Raw genomic sequence first — 21716 nt, forward strand, 5'->3', positions numbered from 1 at the left:
GCCTCCCCACTGCCTCCAAGGTCACCAAGTGAAAGAGAAAGCTCCCAACAGAGCTCCACCTCACCCCACCCCAAAGAGGAACCATTTAACCAGTTGGCGCTATATGGGGCAACCAAATGAAAGTGCTACGAATCCAAGGGGTCCTCACAAACCCAAGTTACTGTAAACACAATTGGTGTCTGACGTGAAGCAGCGGCGCCGGCCGCACAGCCCCTGCCGCACGCCTGTAGGATCCTCAGTCAGCACTGCTTTGTGGGGCAGGGAGAGCGGACGCACTCAAACCCCATTACCATGACCACCCCAACACCGAGTTATCCCTCCCCTGAGATACCTTATTTGCCTTGCCAAGCCCAAATCTGTGTCATAAATCTCCCCATATTAAAGACAGAGAAAGAAAAAAAAACACAGGTAACATGGTGCTGTGATCTTTATTCCATTACATGACCTTACAACTAAAAAACAGAAATGTGCATCTTTTAATATACTAATAGCATCATCTCATCCCATTGCACTTTTTAAAAAGTATATTAAATTTTAAAGCCATTCAAAAATGGTCTAGGAGAAAGTACTTTTAACAATTTTTTTAAAGAAAAAGAAATCTGAGAGGAAAACGTGTATATATTCAAGATGAATATTAACTCCTTTTGAGGTTTAAGTCCACAACAGGATTTACGATCTAACTTGGAAAGTCTGGGAACCAAACGCAACCTTCCCTTGGTCACAAGGACACTACACGTATATTTTAGTTCTGCCACATGAAATTCTGTCCCACGGAAGAAATATTTCTTTTAAAATCTTTCTGCCCCTAGATCTATTTTGAAAGGTTCCTCATCTGGGTACTTTTATCTCCAGTTTTCAAAGTTATGATCCTCTCCTTCCTTTCTGTTCACTATCTTTATTATGGCTTAAGGTTTTCGGGGCATCAAAGACTTAGGGGTTCAAGTCACAGTGCTGAATTTTGCTTTTTAAAAGAAAACTTTCAAAATACTTTTTTTTAAATCCTAATTACATCCTAAATAGGATACTTGTACATTCATTTTTCAGAGAAGGCACTACGACATCCTAATTTACAAAAATGGCTTTAAGGAGCTTAGATAACCCTGTACATTAAAGACATCCTTATTACTCTGAACACTGTGAACTCTGTGACTGTATCTGCCAGTGGACTCCCTACTCTGAGCCTCTGGTAAAACTGTCCACTTGCCTCCAGACAATACTGAATTGCACTTTCCCATCCACGGAGCAGCCTCTCTCCCCGTGGTCTCTGAACCACCTGCGATGCTGTTTATAAAAATGGTGAGTTCAGGGCGACAGCCCAGACCAACTGGGGCAATCCCTGGGTATAAAGGCAGGAGTATGAATTTTTTTAAAGAAGCCTCCCAGGTGAGTCTTACGTACTCCAAGGCAGATGAGAACCACGACCCAAAACACAGCTCCAATATGACTTAATGTAAGGAAAACCATTTAATTGCAGATGGTCTTTTACAAGGGGCTTCTTAATGCCATTTACAAAAATCACTTTAACAAATAGTCTGTACTTTTTTGTTGTTGTTAGCTGGTCTTCATTATGCCTTTATTCCTTGACTAAAATTTGGTTGGATATAAATGTAAGAGGAATGATGTAGCCCATGTTGGCTACCTTAGATGACATCCATCCTAATCATCCTCAATTACATTTCAATAACTCTATGGGGGAAAAAAGTTCTATGAAGACTTCCAAATAAGTTACATTCCAAAAAGAAAAAGTTCTGGGGAAAAAATAAAACTATTTGTTCTCTATCGCTTTTGCCTGGAGTTAAATCACCCTGCTTAACTTCTCTGTAACTCACCCATCCAGACACACTCATCCAAACTTGCCCTATCCAGACACCATTGTTAAAGGGCAGGGGTGAACGCTGGGTACGACCTGCCAAAGAAGCATATTGCCAGGACAAGGCAGTTTCTTTGTCCGTTTATTTGTCTGTTTGTCTAAAGCATTTTACTTCACGTGAGTAAAAGAGAAAGAACGGGTAAAGGAAAAACAATCTTCACAGGCAACGTTACGCAGTATAAAGTAGGTGCTAACACACGACCCTCCGTGAACCAAGAGGTTTCTCGGTACACTGCTGGACGGGGTACAGACTGAAGGCGCTCCATCATCATACCTGACAGCTTGCCCTCATTCTGTCTACGAACCAATCTAGAAAGATTTCTCAGTGAAAAACTCTGAATTTTTATTCTACTATTTTTACCATAAGAACTGGAAATTCTTAACTAGAAGTACTAAAAAACTTAACATTTAATTTCTCCTGAAATGAATTCTTTTCATAGAAAGTTTTAAAAACTTCCTTTTATATGTTACTAGGATCATGCCCCATATATGGTTGGGAATGTGCAAATTAAGAACGCTTGCGTGGAAAGCCCACCCAGGAGTGGCAGAGCCACAAACACCAGCAAACACTCGCAGTCTGGGCTCCTCAGTCATGTCCTTGACCCACAGATTAAAGGCTGAGTGAAGTTAAGAGGTAAAAGACATTCTTTCAACCCAGTTATAAATCTCCCCAGGACTACTTACAGCCAGCAATGGGAATGCATCTTCTATTGAAAAAGCTGATATAAAACCACCAATTTACTGTAAAAGCAGAAAAGAGCCAAAGAAAACCCATAAGAATCCTCACTGAGAAAACTTTACACACACTTTCCAGAGGCAGAAGTTGTTAACCAATAAAGACAAAAAAATAAGGCTTCCCTGGGGTAATTAAACCAAGTTATTCCTTTAAGATCAAAACAGAAATGGTGAATTTAAACAGTAACTAAACCCTAAGATTTCATTAAATTATACATTATCACATTTTTAAATTTTAAAAAATCTAATACTTTTGCATTAAAATAAGTTTTAGACACATCATCCTTTCCTCATCATTAAAAGTAGGGTCACTTTAGACAATTATTCTGAAATCTATAAATGTGCTTTAGAATGCATTAAAAGCTAAGAATCTCAACACCTGTAAGGCCTTTAGCTAATAAGTACGAACCTTCAGGAAGAATGAGAGGCCACCTAAAAATGTACCAAAATTTCAAAACAAAGCTTTCAATCTAACAGTCAAAGCTGAGCATCACCGATACGTAAGTCAACAGTTTTTAGAACAAGATGAAATTTTTCTAAAATTTAACAGCGACTAAACAGAAAAGCAAGAACTTCAGGGCAAGATGGTATGTAAATACAAAAAATATATAAAATGCTTGGAATTAATTCAGGACTTATAAAAATACTTGCGTGGTAAAGTGTTAAAGTGGTCAAAAGAAAATTCTTTGATAAAGAGATTACATACTAGCAGACTTACTTTCTTCCACCTTCCATTCATACTTCACGTATGTAGAATTTACACTGATTTTGCCAAAGCTTTCCCACCTCCCTCCCACAACAAAAATTAAATTATCTTAAGAATTAAGGCTCACATACCTGAATGTTTATATACATATTTGCAGGCAAGTTTTATGAAGTTTTAAAATCCACAATAATTCACCATTATAAATCAAAGGAAAAGGCAACTAATAGATAAAAATTTTTTATCACACAAGCAAGGTAAATAAAAAAGAATTCTTAGCTACTTCTAAGGCTTTGTCCATGTTTGGGTGGGACTTTGGGCCTTACTAAGCCAAAGCTATTTTAAAGCTACCAGACTAAAGCAAAGTTAAAAGAAAGATTCGCTAAATAAAATTGACAGTTTTAGCTTTATTAATAAAAATACCAGCTAGTGCATAGGAGAATGCAAATAAACGTTTTGGATAAAGACCTGATTTACTGCTAAGCCACATGAAACAGGACATCAAGTAAAGGCAGTAATGTTTGGTAATGTCTTTCCTCGAATCCTTAATAAAGTTCTGTTCTCATGCAGAACTCTCAAAAACAAAACTTCTCAAACGACAGCTGTGTGTTAGTGTGAGTCCTGTTGAAGACAGACACGTACATAAACCAACAAACAGTGAATCTGACCAAGGCACAAGTTCAAGTGACTTATCAGAGGTCACATGGTTCATTTAGATTCAAGCTTTTTTCTTAAAGTATCAAGTCATTCCTTTTATTATGACCTACTCTGGCTTTTCAAGGCATGCTTGCCTCTTTTCTAGAAAGAAGCTGGAGGAATGAAGGCAAAAAAAGAGTATGCTCCAATAAAACTGCCAGTCTGTCAGGTAAGACTTTAAATTTCAGCGTACGGTAGATTTAAATATGGTATGATTCTTCCAGACTACGTGGCAAACAGGATTCTCTACTCTTATAAGATTTTAAAAGTGTAATGGCATCATTTTCAGTCAGTCTTTAGTTCTGAAGCTTTTGCAAGTTTTGTAAACTTTTAAAAACAGAATCCTTCCCAAAAGAGTAAGGTATAAAAGAACTCACAAGTTTCACCCCAAAACTGCATCTTTCATGAGGTTATCCTCAATCCCCTCCCTATCATGTCTTCAAAAGCATGGATTCAATCTTAAAAAGGCACTAAGTGGCACATAAAGGACTTAAAACCACATTTCCGTTTTTTCCTTTAGCTTTTTCCCCCATAAAGTGCACAAAGCAGAGCAGTAAGAAAAATAGACACAGGCTTGGACCTACATCAGCAAAGAAAAGAAATGGTCCCAACAGAAATGGAAGTGTGTTTAAGAATTTGAAGCCACAGGACAGGTCTGTTTGTTTATTAGTGCCGTGTTTCAGCTCTTCCCGGATGGCCCCAGATCTGCAATCCTCCGGACTCGAACCTGTGGCCGTGGCAGAAACCCAGAAATCAGTGGGGACTGCTCAGGTTCTTGTCGGATTCTCTTGTTAAGATGCTATTGAGTTTTTTTATCCACAGGTGGTCTCCCAACAACTGCATCCCTCACAGCAGCCTGAGTGGAATTGCCAATATGAGATGTAGCCTGCAAAAGACCATTTATGCAACACATGAGTCAATAAAATACAGCACAGCATCAAGAGAGCAGGCAGTCCTTGGGGATAAACTTTCAAAAATCTCTGTCTCCATCAGTGGTATATTACAGAAACTAGCGGAATGAAAATGCAGGGGCCAGGGGAGCCCGTGGCAGCAGCTACCTCCCAAGAGAGTCAGCTGAGCCTCTGGTGTTACTGGCGTGGGGCGGGCAGCTCTCCCGGCTTCACCACAAGCTCCTAATTTAACTGATCTATTCATGCTACTCAGAAAAAGAAACCAATCAGAGTCGCAAGTACCTGCACACCTAGAGATCATGTCAGCGTCAAAAGCCATTGGCTTTTTGGAAGATTTTTTAAAGAGATGCCATCCATTAGTAGGACCCAAAACAAAATTTTGTTAAGTTCATATTTTTCAAAGCTCTTTGATTTTCAGTAAAGTAAACTAGCCTTGGATAGGAGAGAGAATCAGACAGGAACTCTGTCTGAAGAACATGTAGTTACAATTTTCCCGTGAGGGACACAATATGTTTGCAACTTTTTTTGCATTAAAGGGCAGTTTTCAGGCATGGAAACAAGATATTAGGAATAAATATTACCATCCTAAAGAAGGATAATAAAACATAATGCCTATCAGAAAAGAAATGGCCAGGGGAAGTTTCTCATGCCTTCTTTCACTATGAAACTCTTCCAAACAGAGATACTTTACAATAGAGGCACAAACATCTGTCTATTACCAACCCTCAGCCTCCTCGTTGGCACCACTTACCTGCTCCAATACATACGCTGCACCAGAATCAATAGCTCCGCCCAGCTCACGGTACTGACCAGAATACCTGATGTACCCCCAGGTGAGAAGCGCTATTAAGAGCAGTCCAACCATACAGTTGAACAGCTGGGCCACAACCTCAAGACCAACAAAGCCGGTGAGACCCGAGGCTATGTACAAAGCCACGATGCCCGTGAAGAGCACTGCAGGGGTCCGGAAGGTGCTGAAGACATTCTTGCTGCCGTTGTGCTTGCAGAAGTTCTCATAGAGTTCCTTGATCTCCTCCTCCAGCTCCTGCTGGTAACGAAGGCTAAAATCCTTCCCACCCATCTTCTTGGTCTTCTTAAAATGGTCTAGAGCAAGTTGTCTGAATTCAGAGTGCTTCTCCTCTAGGATGTCTGGAGACAAATAAGGTTTATCTCCCCCACAAACCTAAGAAGAATAAAGACACAACTTGTTGAAGATCCCTTCAAAAACAAGTGCCAAATAAAACAAGTGAAAACACTGAAAAGGTTAGAATATTCTTAGATATTAGAAATTAACTTTAAAATGATGACCAAGACCAACAAACTCTGAGTTCACCGCCTCTGAAAAGCACACTTTAACAGCCAGGGCAATTGATCCATGAGAGCAGAGACACGGTAAGGAAGCCTTGTTAGAAATGGTAACGGTTAGAAGGCCCAAGGACCAGGATGACCTGAACACAGCATTTTGCCTCATCATCTTAAGAGACATTAAACAGGATCAAGTTTGGGCTTTTGAAGTCAGCAACAATGCCCAGGCTGTAGATACTTGCGAGCAAGACACATGCCCCACATACCTCTTCCATGTTGTTATAATAAATGTCCTTGGCAGAGGCTGCAGCTGCTAAATTGTTGGCTTCGGCAGTGGCCTGTCAAGAAAGGAAAACAGAAACTATAAATCCTTCCTCTTTTAACATTCTTCCACAAATAACCAAGTCAAAATTTCTTCTCACTCTATTCCTCCTTCTTCCTTTTTTTATTATTCTCCTGCTATATTTTAAGCTTTTATATAGCTCAATTTATGAACTGAAATACACTTTTTCTGCCAAATTTTCTGCCAAAAAATGTTCTTATACATAAGAATCTTTATCATAAATTAAACCTCTGAAAACATCATTTCTTTTGCTTCAATTTTTTTTTCCCTAGATTTTTATTTTTTTCCTTTTTCTCCCCAAAGCCCCCCGGTACATAGTTGTATATTCTTCATTGTGGGTCCTTCTAGTTGTGGCATGTGGGACACTGCCTCAGCATGGTTTGATGAGCAGTGCCATATCCGCACCCAGGATTCGAACCAACGAAACAGTGGGTCACCTACAGCGTAGTGCGCGAACTTAACCACTCAGCCACAGGGCCAGCCCCTGCTTCAATTTTAAATGTAAAAAAAAGACGTAAGTAAAAAAAAAAAAAAAAAAAAAGGGAAAAAGTTTATCTTTACAACATCCATCCCAAGCTCAAGGCTTCCTTTGTGAAAATGTTTTGCTACTAAAGAAATAAACATTTGGCAGTAAACAGCCTTAGGTTCAACACACGAAAGTTGGAAAGTATATGTTTTAACAAAATAACATCTTGAAAATATCAAAATGTTGAAAATAAAAGTAGTTGAAAATAAAAAACCTGATGAGCAAATAGTAAATAGGTACGTCAGGACATGCTCTACTAAAGTAGACCACAGGTAACAGGAAAATGACCTAACAAAACTGGGTATGTTTTATCTGGGTATAATAAGACAATGTTTTCTACACTGTGTTTGGTGGGAAGACCGGCACTGTGAGAGGCCGTTCTGTTTTAACTGCACCACCATGAGAACAGAGAAGAAAACCGGAAGGCAGTCACCCTGCTGGGAAACGTGCTGTTATCAGACCCACACAATGGGAAAGGAGACGACAGCATTCTCTTCTCCAAGGACTTGGCCTGGCGTACACAGGTCAACTCCAGTAACCAAGACATCACTGAGGACGTCAAAGAACTGCTTACCTGGAGCATGGATTTGGGGTGAGGCAGATCTTCCCCTTGGTAAATTTTAATATATGCCTTAGAACATAAACATAAAAATGATTATGAAAAATGTCACTCAGTCATATTTAATCATAGTTTAAGAAACAGTGACCATACAACCGCATTTTCCTAAGGACCTAGATCAACACCCAGGAATTAGCAAAAACACAACACACCTTTGAGTGCATGTTAGCATGTTTAGTTAACTAAAAATGTTCTCAAGCAGCACGAGCCTACCAGGGCTAGGACTCCCACCAGACTCCCCATGCACACTGGCCTCACCACCACCTGTGGGCAGTGACCATCCGCCTTGAGGTAGTCGTGTCACATCTAGATGCCGTCTCCTCCTACTCACAGCAACTTCCTAACCACCTCCTGTCCACACCAGCTTCCTTGAGGAACAATCTTCCTTTAGCCACAGTAATTACTCCTCTAAGAGAGTGCAGAGAATATCCATTTGGTTCTTGGACAGATGCTGCCCCCCAGTGGCCCACTCTTGGAAGGACACTAACACCTGAAAATGCCTCCCACCATCTCCGCGGTGAAACTTTCCCCTACACTTTAAAATACTGACATTCAAGTTAGCTTACAACCCAGATCAGTTTTGCCAAAAGTCAACATTTTAATCATTAAAACACATATTTACCTTAAAATACTCCAACAGCCCCCGACAGGTGACTTTTGAGCCATTGATCTCCTTTTCCATTAAGTTAGCAGGGTTTAACACAAATGGTATCAGTGTCTGCAACTGCTCTTTGAACTCACTGGCGATATCTGTTCACAGGACCAAGAAGAAGCAAACAGTAAGCCAAACAGATATCTTCAACCCAAGTGAGGAGGAAACAGTCTTCACCGCCTATCTAGCGGTTTCAACATCTTCTAGTTGAAAGGGAGGGGAGGGTCCCAGACTGACACCTTCTGGCTGGCTGGATCTCTGTCCCGATGGACGCCTGTCTCCTTAGTCCAGAGGAGAAGACGCAGGACATCCAGACCCTGGTTGTCACTCTGGGAGCTTCAGTCTCTTCCTTACCCTTTCAAGAAATTTCACTTTTCAAAGAATTTCATTAACAAGGTCTTCAAAAAATCAACTATCAACCCCTCAAGTTCTCTCAGGCCAGGCCCTTGCCACACCCTCACGCTCCCCCTTAAATCCATTAGAAACCATTATTTGTCCATTTTCCCTGTTTTTGTTCATTTTTTAATGCTAAAAGAAGTAGAAGCACCTGTACCTCATGATATTTATTACCTATTATTTCCTCGGAGGACCCCTGGGCCACCCCAAGGGAAAAGACCACTGTCTCAGGAAGGTGACAGCTTCTGCAAAGTTCCCCCAGAGGGCTCAGGAGAGCCATTACATAGAGCTCTCGCCTCAAAGTGAGAACCAGCTGGTCCAACGATGAAGGAATTAAAATACAAGGCACCTGATTTCTATAATCTAACTTCTTCCCAGGTTCCCAATTAACTCAAACCATCAACTGAACAGACAGCGGGTGGGAACCCACATCAAAGCAGGAACACATCAACACTCCGTAACCCTAATTTATAAAATCGAGACCTTATTTCATTTACTCACTGAACAGTTTCAAGCACCTTTCTGAGGCAGGCATTGTTGTAAGAGTTGGGGACAGAGCAGTACAGAAAACATAAACAGTCTCTAAATCTTTCCAATTACACATATCAACATAAAAATCTGCAGAAAAAACTTCAGGTAACTTTTACTTCCTTAGAGGAATTACTAGATACTGTAATGACAATGTAGACTCCTGGAAAACATTCAAAAGTTCAAAAAAAAAAAAAAAAAAAAACCATCCATAAAGCTCACCATCAGACAATCGTAATTAACATTTAAAATGCCCCCTTTCATTTTTCAGGCTCGTCTACATTGCTAAATTCTTTTTGCAGAAGATTGTACCAATTTATACCCTGCCACCAATATATGAGCAAGCAGGTTTACTACTTTCAAATACACTAGAGGTTTATATTGCTTTTTAAATCTTTACTGCCTCCATTGGTAAAAAACAGTATCCTGGGGCTTCTGCTTCTGACAGTACTACAGACTGGAGAATCTGAAGGGACCTTCTTCTAACAAGATCCTGATGAAGATATATTCCATTATGTTGCTGGACTTGGAAACAAAAGAGAGCTGCAAGGCGCTGAGCAGGTGACAGAGCAGAGAGCTTAGTGCACATGGAGCTGTGGCTCATCTGAGGCCACTCACGGCGACAGGGTGACCAAACTCTGGGCAAAATTAACTCCTATACGAAGGTGGATCCTGGAAGGGGGCTGGAATGGCCCCAGGTTAGAAAGCCCCCAGCTCCCTGACGGAGCAAACACAAATCTTCTCTGGAGGAAAAAAAGAGATCTGAATAATGTACCCAAAGAGCAGCACAGAGAGATCTGCTGATGGGAAGTAAGGGGAAAATAAGCTAAGAGAAGTAGAATGAGAAGATTTAATACATGTCTAACTGGAGTCCCAGGAGATGAAGGGGTGCATTAGAGGCAATAATAGAAGGGATAATGGCTGAGAAATCTCTAGAACTGATGAAATGCATGAATCCACAGCTTCAGACCACAGCTTATAACAAGTAGGTTAAACAGAAAGCAATACACCACAACATTAAAGCTGTAGCACAGCAAAGACCTTTGGGAAGCAGAGAAACGTTTTCAGAGGGAAGTCCTGCAATACAAGAAGGGAAGGTGAGCAAAGAAATAAAAAGCATCTAGGGAAAGCTAAACAAATATCATCTTATGTTATAATAATGACAGTTAACCGGCGCGGTCAAAAAGAAGACAGAACTAAGACACTAACTGGGAGGAAGTAATCCGAGCTAAACTGTCCTAACGCTCTGGTATTATGAAGGAAGGAGATTAAGCTACTCGTTTACACTCTGAATACGTATGTGTGGTAAAATTTCAAAGATAACTAAAAGAATTTATTTTTATACAGTGTGTAACTTCCATATTAGTGGGGAAGTGGGGACTGTGGAGAACGCTCAACTTAAAAAAAAAAGACCAACAGAAGGGAAAAAGCATAGAAAGAGCAAAACTAATAAAAAGCAAAAAGCAAGACGATGGCTTTAAAACCAAATGTATCAGGAATCAGAAAATGGACTAAACGTACCAATTTAAAAAACAGAGATTTTCAAATTGGATTTTTTAAAATCCACATATATGCTCTTTATAAGAAATACACCTGAAACACAGAGTCACAGAGAGGTTGAACATGACAGACAGAAAAAGAGACACAAATGAATACTTAGGACAACTAAGCGAGGACAGCCATGTTATTAAAGATAAAACAAGCTTAAACAACAAGAAGAAAGTTATTAGGGCTAGAGAGGGTTACTGTCGATTGCCTCAATTCACCAGAAAGGTGTAACCATACTAAACTTGAATACACTTATTAAAATGGCCTCAAAACATACAACAGAACGACAGGGAGGCAGTGACGAAGCAGCAAAACAGAGGAAGATCAACACACGTGTAACTGACACTCAAGGAGACACAGATCAGTGAAGATAAAGAAAGTGACACATTAACAAGCAGGATTTACAGAGAAAAATGAACTGCACACTCAAAAATTAAACAAATAGCCACTGTGTTCAGCACACATGGAACATGTAAAAAAGTCTAGGTCATGAAATACATACCAGCAAAGTTCTAAGGATCAGCATCACAGCAGTCACACGCTATCAACATACTGGATAAAATGTGTCAAAAAATGTATCATCAAAAGCAGAAGTATCAGAGCATTAAAAAGTTTTTAAATTCATATATATTTGGAGATTAAAAATCGTTCTTCTAAATAAGGTGTGGGTCAAAGAAGAAATCATAAAATAAATAAAATACTATTCAGAAGTGAAAGATAATGAAAATGCCACCTAGCATAATGGGCTAAAGTGTACTAAGAGAAATTCACAGCCTTAAAAATCTTTTATTAAAAAGGAAAATTAGGGGAGCTGGCCTGGTGGCACAGTGGGGTTAAGTTCGCCCATTCCGCTCCAGCGGCCTGGCATTTGCAGCCTTGGATCCCAGGCACAGACCTACACACCACTCATCAAGCCATGCTGTGGAGGCGTCCCACATACAAAAAATAGAGGAAGATTGGCACAGATGTTAGCTCAGGGACCATCTTCCTCAAGCAAAAAAAGAGGAAGAGAAAAGAGGCAGCAGACGTTAGCTCAGAGCAAATCTTCCTCAGCAAAAAGAAAAGAAAAAGACTTAAGGACCATCTGAAAAAAATGAGTTTAATTAATTCTATAATGAAACTGAATAAACAGCAAAAAATATTCTCACACACACACAGGCCTAAGGAGTTTTGGAGGTTTCTTCTACCACTTTCAAACACTGTTTAACGTGATGTAAACTCTTCCAGAAAACAGTGAGGAGACTACTCCCCAAGTCATTCTATGAGAGCAGGGCATCAGAACCAGGAGGTGGCAGGTGAGACTAGAAAACTATAGACTAATCTTGCTCATAAACTGAGATACCAAAATTCCACACAAAATATTAGGAAATCAAATCCAGTGACAGATATTTATTTTCAAAGAAAGAAAAAAGATAATACATCAGGATCCATTTATCCCAGAAATGCCAAGGTGGTTTAGCATTAGCAAGCTCTACATCAGGGGCCGGCCCCATGGCCAAGTGGTTAAGTTTGCACGCTCCACTCTGGTGGCCCAGGGTTTCGCTGGCTCGGATCCTGGGTGCAGACATGGCACCGCTCATCAGGTCATGCTGAGGCGGTGTCCCACATAACACAACCAGAAGGACCTACAACTAAAATACACAACTATGTACTGGGGCACTTTGGGGAGAAGAAGAAGAAGAAAAAGATAGGCAGATATTAGCTCAGGTGCCAATCTTAAAAAAAAAAAAAACAAAACTATGTCACTCATCACATTAACAGACTGAAGTAGAAAAACCACATGTTCATTTCAGTAGACGCAGAAGAAACATCTGACAAAATATCAATATATAATTTTTAAAATATTTTTGACAAAATAGGAATGGAAGGGAACTTCCTTAATATGAAAAAGGATATATACCAAAACTCTATTGCAAACATCAATAATGGTAAACTGTTAGAAGCATTCCCTTTAAAATCAGGAACAAGATAAAGATGCCCATTATTGTCACTTCTGCTTAACATTATACTGGAGTCCTAGTCTTCCTATAAGAACAAAATTTAAAAATACAAAATTTGATGTGAAAAAAAGTAAAAACTTCATTCTTCATTAGTGACACAGACAAGACCTAATAACTATAAATTACTAGAAATAATGAGAGTTTAGCAAGATAGCTGTACATACAATACAGAAGAATCAAATGTATTTCAAGATACCAACACGAATAATTAGGAAAAATAATTTTTAGGACTTCTAAGTTCTAAGGAAACTAGAAATACATGTAATAAAACATGTATAAGACCTTAATCAAGTTTTCATATCCTTCATAAAAAGAAGTTAAAGACCTAGATAAATGGAGAGATTACCCTGTTCAGGATAAGAATACCTATTATCATAAATATATGCCAATTCTCCTCAGATCAACTTATAGATTCAATATGATTCCAATCAAAACCAAAACAAGGACATTAATAAATTTGATAAGCTGATTCCAAGTTACATAGAAGAGCAAAGACTAAAGCATAATTAAGACATTCCTGGGGCCGGCCCGGGGGCTGAGTGGTTAAGTTCGCACCTCCGCTTCAGCAGCCCAGGGTTTCGCCAGTTTGGATCAGGCCATGCTGAGGAGGCGTCCCACACAGCTCAACCAGAAGGATCTACAACTAGAAAATACAACTACTTACTGGGAGGCTTTGGAGAGAAGAAGAAAAAAAATAGAAGACTGGCAACAGATGTTAGCTCAGATGCCAATCTTTAAAAACAACCAAAGATACAAAAATACCTTTGGAAAAAAAGAGACACTCCTGAAGATGACTAAGGGTGAAAAAGGGAGAGAAGTTTTCCACCAGACATCAACTCTTATTATAAAATAATTATGATAATATAGTAATGGCACATGACCAGACAAAATGGTCAGTGGAACAAAATAAAGAGCCTAGAATGAGACCCATGCATATATGAAAGGCATTTCTTTTAAAACATAAAAGAAGCTGCAAATAATAGGAAAATCAAGTATTCAATAAATAAAGTTACAAGCATTGGTATCTACACAGAAAAATAGAAAAGGGATCTCTACCTCACATATGCACAAAAATTAATTCCCAGTGGATTAAACACAAATATGAAAGACAAAACTTGAGAGACAGAGAGAGAGAGTGTGTGTGTGTGTGTAGAGAAAGGAAAGGATATTCTAAAACAAGACTCAAAAAGTGCTACATAAAATCAAAGGTGAATGAATTCAACCACATTATAACTAAGGCATATAGGGGCCTGCCCGGTGGCGCAGTGGTTAAGTGCACACGTTCTGCTTCTCGGCGGCCTGGGGTTCACCGGTTCGGATCCCGGGTGTGGACACGGCATTGCTTGGTACACCATGCTGTGGTAGCCGTCCCACGTATAAAGTAGAGGAAGATGGGCACGGATGTAGCTCAGGGCCAGGCTTCCTCAGCAAAAAGAGGAGGACTGGCAGCAGTTAGCTCAGGGCTAATCTTCCTCAAAAAAAAACAACAAAAAAAACTGAGGCATATAGAAAAAAAGTCAAGACACAAGATGGGAAAGGGCATCTGCAACACATAACCAACAAAAGTTCCTATCTTCAAATAGACATGTAGGATCTTTACATGGCAGAGACAGACAGACAACCCAACCAAAAAACTGGACAACAGGAATTTCACAGGAAAGGAAACATGAGTGGAAATAAATAAATGAAAGGATATTCAATCCCAGTGATCAGGGAAACATGATTTAACCCCTCAATGACATACTATTTTATATTACTAAATTGGCAAAACTAAGATGTCTGACAACACCAAGTGTTGCCCAGAATATGGATCAGGGGAATTTTTACACACATTGATGAAGGGAGTATAACCGGAACCACCACTTTCAAAACCCATTTGGCATTCTCTGGTGCAGGTGCAGCATACATACTGTAACATCCAGCAATCCCGCTTTTAAGGACACGCCTTTGGGAAACTCCCATATATCCACATATACAAGAACGTTCACGGTAGCATTGTACTTAACAGCAAAAAACTGGGAAAGCTCCAATTTCCATTGAGAATAAACTGTGCTATATTCACAAAAGGGACTATTGTACAACAATGAAAGAGAATGAACCACAACTACGTGCAATAACACAGATAATCTTAGAAATAAAACACTCAGTGAAAATGCAAGTTGGCCACATTCTATATTTTTATAAAGTTCAAAATTAAAGAAACAGCGAGAGAGTATTAAGCGAATCAAACACAAGTAATAATTTTTTAAAAAATTCAAGGACAGAATAAGCAAAATTTAGAATAGTGATTCTTTCCGTGGGGAGGCAGGAAAACAGGACAGGGAAGCAGCACACAGGTACAGGAAAGAGTACTGCTAGTGTTCTAGACAGAGACTGGCAAACGACAGCCCTTGTACCAAAACAGCCTGCTAACTCAATTGTAAATAAAGCTTTATTGAAAACACAACCAGGTCCATTGATTGACACGTTGTCTCTGGCTGCTTTCTTGCTACAACAGCAGAGCTGAGCAGTTGTATGGCACAGAAAGCCTAAAACACTTACTATGTGGTCCATTACAAAAGTTTCCAATTCCAGTTCTAGACACAAAGCTGGGCAGGATGTTCATGATGTTATGTTTCATACCTTACATATACATCTTGTGTGTCTTCTTTTTCATATGTAATACTTCTGTATTCTTTTAGATATCTAATAGTACATTTAAAAATTTCATAGTGGCTCGTTATTTTGTTTCTTTTATTACTAGTTAGGGCAAACTTTCTCCGTATCTGTTCACCAGCTGATTTCCTTTTCAGTGAACTCTCTACTATAGGCCTTTATCTTAGAATGCAGTCACTCCTCATAAGCAAATCAACACGCTATCCTTACGTGTACTGTGATCACTGAAATATTTTATCCAGTTTGTTCGCTTTTTAAATATGCATAAGATTATTATGTATTCAAATCTGTGACACGTTTCCTTGACAATTTCTTTTATTCCTTCTAATTGTAAAGAGTCCTTCCCTAATTCCAATGGTCTAATAAAATTAACTTTTTCCCCATGCCTTAATGTTTATAACTTAACTTTGTAATCTACCTAGAATTTATTTATGGCTCATAATCTACATGAGATTCTCCTCTCAATAGCAACATGCACTTCTTATCTCCACTGACTCCCATCCCATCTTAAATAACTGATCATTGATCTCTTGACATCAAAAAATGTAAGAAGTTTTTTAATCCATCCTACCTAAGTAAATGGTAGCAATCTCCACCTAAATACTCTCATACTCTACAGCCTCCTCAGGATGGCGCCAGAGCATGGCCTGTAGCAGCTTTAAAAAGGGATTAATCCCCATATTACACATGGAGTAGTGGCTTAATATATGATAAAGGCGACATTTCAACCAGTGCGGGAAAGTTGGACTATTCAATAAATACTGTTGGAACAAATGGGTAGCCATTAGGAAAATGAGTTGGATCCAAATTAGATGATAAATTATAATGTGAAAACTGAAAACATAAAATTTCAAGGAAATTAATTTTTTTAAAAAGTTATAAAAGGTTCCCTAAAATTACAAAACATTAGGGAGCTAAAAAATACATAAACCTTTGCAGAGCTAATAAGAATTCTTCACGATTAATCCTCCTAACGATTACAGTTCCTTAAATAGACACACAGGGCAGACTATCAATACCAAGTGAAGTAAAAGAAATTTTTAATTTTCAAATTTTTCCTTTTAAAAACATACATTTTTAAACATATATACATACACTTTAAATGTACATTTTTAAATAAATAGGATTATACAACATATGCCACTTTGCAATCTTTTTATATTTAATAACATGTCATGGACATCTTCCTATGTAAATACAGATAGGTCCATCTACCTACCTTATCCTTTTAAATAGCTGCATTTTATCCCTTTGTGCAGATGCCTCATAATTTAACCACTTCCTCAAAAACACATATTCAGGTTGTTTCCAATTATTCTCGATTACAATAATGCTACAGTAGTATATATCCTTGTCCATACATTTCTATCTACTTATTTGGATAGTTCCTTAGGATAATTTCCTAAAAATGAGATACTGGATCAAAGGATGTGAACATTTTAAATTTTGATACTGTCACATAAAGACTATAAGAATTTATACCAATACATTTTCCCTTCATTGCTTATTGTGATGCTACACATATTTTCATGAGTATATACTGACCATTTGTGTTTCTTTCTTTGGGACTTGCCTTTTCAAGTAAGAAAGGAAGATTTTAACATGTAAATATGTTTTAAAGTTTAATCATGGATGAGAGAAACAGTGCATAATTATGAAACTAAAGGTTACCCATATAGAATTTGTTCCCTATTTTATAAATATAATAAATATGAAACTTAGCATATTTAATGTTTAGTAATAAACCATTCATAATCTGTAAACATATACACTGGGTTGGACAGTGTCCCCTTAAAATGCACATCCTCCTGGAATCTCAGAATGTGACCTTATTTGGAAACAGAGTCTTTACAGATGTAATTAGTTAAGGTGAGACCATACTGGATTCAGGGACCTAAATCCAAAGAGTAGTGTCCTTCTAAGAAGAGAGAACACACAGAAATAGATACACACAGAGAAGGTGGCCATGTGACAACAGAGACAGAGATTGGAGCAATGAAACTACAGGCCAAGGAATGACAAGGATTGCTGGCAACCACCCGAAGCTAAGAGAGAAGCATGGGAGGGACTCTCCGTCAGAGCCTCCACAGAGAACCAGCCCTGCCGACGCCCGCCCGGTTTGTGGTACTTTGTTACAGCGGTCCTAGGAAACTCACATGACATGCATATTCAAAAGCGATACAAAATTTCAAAAGTCGGGGCTACAGAACTTTAAAAAACTATTTCTATTTCCTGGAATGACATGATAAAAGTGAATTTTAAAACAGAACGTCTTGAAATAGTAAAATGCTTGAAAATATGGAGGAAGGCCACTTTGTACGTTTATGTCCGATAACCTGAGAGCAGCCTGAGGCGAGAGGAAAGGCAGGAGTCACTCTCACTAACCCTCTCCTAAACGTCCACATCTAAGAATGTCACTCAGCATCTGCCCTACCAATGAGGAACAAAGCAGAGCTTAGGTTTGGTGAAAGTATGTCTAATAATGGAGTGCTCGAACCCGAAACGAACACATCACCTACGCACTCAACTTTCTCTCCATACTCAGCTCAGAGGAGCAACTCCTTTTCAGGGAAAAGGTTCTAGCTCCAGTGCTGCCTAAGCACACGTCTCCCTAAGGCCAGCCCTCAAACTTGGATTTTTTTTTTTTCTTTGAGGAAGATTAGCCCTGAGCTAACATCTGCTGCCAACCCTCCTCTTTTTGCTGAGAAAGACTGGCCCTGAGCTAACATCCGTGCCCATCTTCCTCTACTTTATATGTGGGACGCCTACCACAGCATGGCTTGCCAAGCAGTGCCATGTCTGCACCTGGGATCCAAACCAGCGAACCCAAGGCTGCCAAGCAGAACGTGCGCACTTAACTGCTGCACCATCGGGCCGCCCTCGAACTTGGATTTTTGAACTGCCATCTGACAGGCTGTGGAAGTTTCCTGCTCAGGAAACCTGCCAACCACATAAAAATATCATACAAGTGACTAATAGAAGGTAAAGGTAAGTCTCTCACACTCGGTTTCTTTTGTAATATTAAGACGAGCTGGTCTTAAGTTGATTTACTTACGTAAATCTTAAGTTGAACAAGTATATTAACTTTCTTGGATCTAACTTTCTTGGATCAACTGAGTCAAATAAACTGAAAATGGTGCATTTTATGTCTAATATGAAGCTATGAAAAACTTCCACTTCAAGAGGCAAGTTCTCCTGGTAACTAAACAGCACAGACCCCCTAAACGACTTCCCCAACGTAACAGAAGAACTTCTACTTCAGCACAGTATGCCTTAGGGGTAAGAAGGATCTGGATGGGAATCTGCCCCACCGCTTACTAGCTGAGTACTTGGAGCAAGTCACTTAACTTCCGGAACCTAACAGCTGCATGGAATTAAGCATGAAAGTAACTAGCACAGTGTTGGTGCCATGGGCTGAATGTTTGTGTCTCCCAAAAAATTCCTATGTTGCAGTCCTAACCCCAAGGTGACGGTATTAGCGTAGGTGGGGCCTCTGGGAGGTGCTTAGGTCAAGAGGGTGAAGCCCTCAGGAATGGGATTAGTGCTCCATAAAACCCCACAGAGCTCCCTGGCCCCTTCCACCACATGAGGACACAACCAGAAGTCTGAGACCAGGAAAAGGACCCTCACCCAACCATGCAGGCACTCTCCAGTCTCCAGAACTATGAGAAATAAATTTCTGTTGTTGATAAGCTACCAGTCTGTGGTATTTTCTTAGAGCAGCCCAAACAGACTGACAGCTGGGAACACTACTGGGCCTCTAAAAATGGCAGCTCTTATTATTTCTACTTTACCGGGAACCTGAGAAACTCAGATAAGTTCACAAACAAAAGTGCTTAGAGTTCAACATATGTGTAAACTGAGGGCTAGCCATTAAATGACTCAAGGTCTCGATGAATAAGGAACAAAAATAAGGTAATGGAACCCAAGAGTCCCAACTCTGATTTCTCCAAGCTAGCATCTAGTCAGCACTTCCTGCTATTAACACACGACCCAGCATCAGGTTTTGCTTTAAAAACAAACAGCCATGCCATGAATCATGTTACCTTTCTGTGGCAAATTAATTTTACTTGATAAATATTAGCTGACTAATGTTTAGCCTTCCTTTATTTAGCACTTTTATCTCTTGTAAATCAGTAATCATGTCTCTTAGAAAGATCATTAATGGATATCACCACCACCATTTCAGATGGAGAAACTAAGGTAAACTAATTGACAGTTGCAGTAAGGCAGAGCAAAAACGGAACTAGACTCTAAATGCTGTTCTAAGAGAACACGCTGTTTCTCTTAAGCACTCACTAGGTTCACAATTGACATTTTCTGGTCACTATTTAATTCCAGAGACCAAATTACACGTTTAAAATAACGTCATCTATAACACACCTTTCAACTTCCCATCAAAGTCAGGGCTTGTGGCCACCTCGAGTCCTGGATGTGGTAGGAGAAAACAGGTGACACTGGAGAAACATGAGTGAATGTGATTTCGGACGTTCTGAATTTCTTCATGTTGATGTTCTTTCACCTGCCAAAGAAGACCAATAATTTACAAAAGACCATTTGTTGTTCTTCACTAGGAACCACTAGTATAGGACAAAGGACAGAAGAGTTCCCAGCTCTGATGGATCACAGTGGCCTGTCTTATGTCCAATGAGAAACATTAGAACCCCAGGTAGCAATAAATGCATAAATCTGATTAACCGTGGCTTGACTCCTATAGCTACCAAAGAACAGGTACTAAAGAGTTCCTTAAAAAAGAGTATTGCACAACAGTTAGGAAGAACACGGAAAGGTTTGTGGGCATGAAGGAGGATCTAACCAGTTAGCAGTGACTGACAAAGGACTCCTGTGTTTTAATTTTGGAGAACAGGCTAAGCCTGTTTATATCCGCCCCAAAACAAATCAGAATTTTGAATAAGAGTAACAGAACTAAAGTTCCGAATGTGACATTCTAAATGCACATATAGAAGCTGGTGTAAAACATGGAATGGAAATTACAATCAAAGCTTGGACTTTTGCCCAGGGTTCTTCTCTACAGTCCCTGTGCATTATATACCCAGGATCTTTAATCTTACCGTGAATTATAATAGTGTGGGCTAATATTCATAAGCATTTAAACACACTTAAAATAATTTTCCATAATCTGCTTTAAATACAACAACTAAAGGCCAATGAGAAAGTTATCACTACTTTTAGGTAATCCCCCAGAAGATTATATTCCTACTTACTTGTAGACGCTTATCCAAAAATGACATTCCTCCCTGTAGTCCATAGTTGTATTCATAAGGGAAACTCCAGTCTCGAACCAAAAACATTAGTGTCTATTTAGGAAAAAAGCAGAGCATCTTACAGTGTTGCATAAATGCATTTCAAAATACCAAGTGAAATACTTCTTTGCATAATGCCAGCTTCTTCAAAGGGGGGCAAGAAAATGTGCTGAAGGATGTTATCTATTCTGTACCAGCTTAGAAACCTTAAAAACACAAGAACGACATGGATATGCCAAATGTGAGGTCTGCATATTCTATCTGCTATTCTTGTTCCCACGGATAATAGGAACAGAAAGAAGAGGTTGATGGGAAAATGTTAAATTTAAGTCTCTGCTCTTTAGGCAAGTAGGAGAAACGGGGAAAGGAGAAGAAGACAACATGGCACAGGCTGATCATAGAATCAGACCTACTTGTAACCGGGGGAAGGAAAAGAAAACTAAATTAAATAATACTTAAAGGTCCTCTCATCTTACTGAGGTTATTGTGCATTCTCATCATCATGAAACAATCAGCTAAAGAAGGGGTCAGCAAACTCTCTGTAAAGGGCCAGAGAGTGAATATTTCAGGCTGTCGTAGAAGAAGTAGCCATGGACAATTCAAATGAACACAGCTGCGTTCCAATAAAACTTTAGCTATGGACTCTGACATTTAGATTTCATGCAACTTACACATCATGAAATACTATTCCTCTTTTTTATTTTTTCCAACCATTTAAAAATATAAAAACCATTCCTAACTCACAGGTTATATAAAAACAGGCAGCTGGCCAGATTTGGCCTGCGGGCTATAGTTCACTGGTCTCTCAACTAAAACAAACATATGAATTACATTTATAGTTAACATTCTACCTGGAAGGGTTTTTGGAAAATTTCATCCATCGCCAGACGACCATATTCTGTGAAGAGCTTTAAAAAAGAAGAGTTATGATTTGTAAGGCAAAATTACTTAAAATATTTCTATGG

At 39.2% G+C, this 21716-nt stretch overlaps 1 protein-coding gene across 2 annotated transcripts in view; it reads right to left on the bottom strand.

Moving 5' to 3' along the window:
• Positions 1–409: 409 nt before the first annotated feature.
• ATL3 (atlastin GTPase 3) overlaps positions 410–21716 on the bottom strand; it is a 44855-nt gene continuing 23548 nt past the window's right edge. For both annotated transcript variants that reach the window (XM_070564158.1, XM_070564157.1), the window contains exons 6-13: positions 21603–21659; positions 20713–20805; positions 19871–20009; positions 8331–8458; positions 7664–7720; positions 6487–6558; positions 5667–6098; positions 410–4890 (exon numbers count right to left, since the gene is read on the bottom strand). In XM_070564158.1, the coding sequence (XP_070420259.1) occupies positions 4804–4890; positions 5667–6098; positions 6487–6558; positions 7664–7720; positions 8331–8458; positions 19871–20009; positions 20713–20805; positions 21603–21659 (1065 nt within the window). In that variant the 3' untranslated portion in view covers positions 410–4803. The remainder of the gene's footprint in view (positions 4891–5666; positions 6099–6486; positions 6559–7663; positions 7721–8330; positions 8459–19870; positions 20010–20712; positions 20806–21602; positions 21660–21716) is intronic.

Source organism: Equus przewalskii, chromosome 11 (genome assembly GCF_037783145.1).
Source record: "Equus przewalskii isolate Varuska chromosome 11, EquPr2, whole genome shotgun sequence".
In the NCBI taxonomy this organism is placed as follows: domain Eukaryota; kingdom Metazoa; phylum Chordata; class Mammalia; order Perissodactyla; family Equidae; genus Equus; species Equus przewalskii.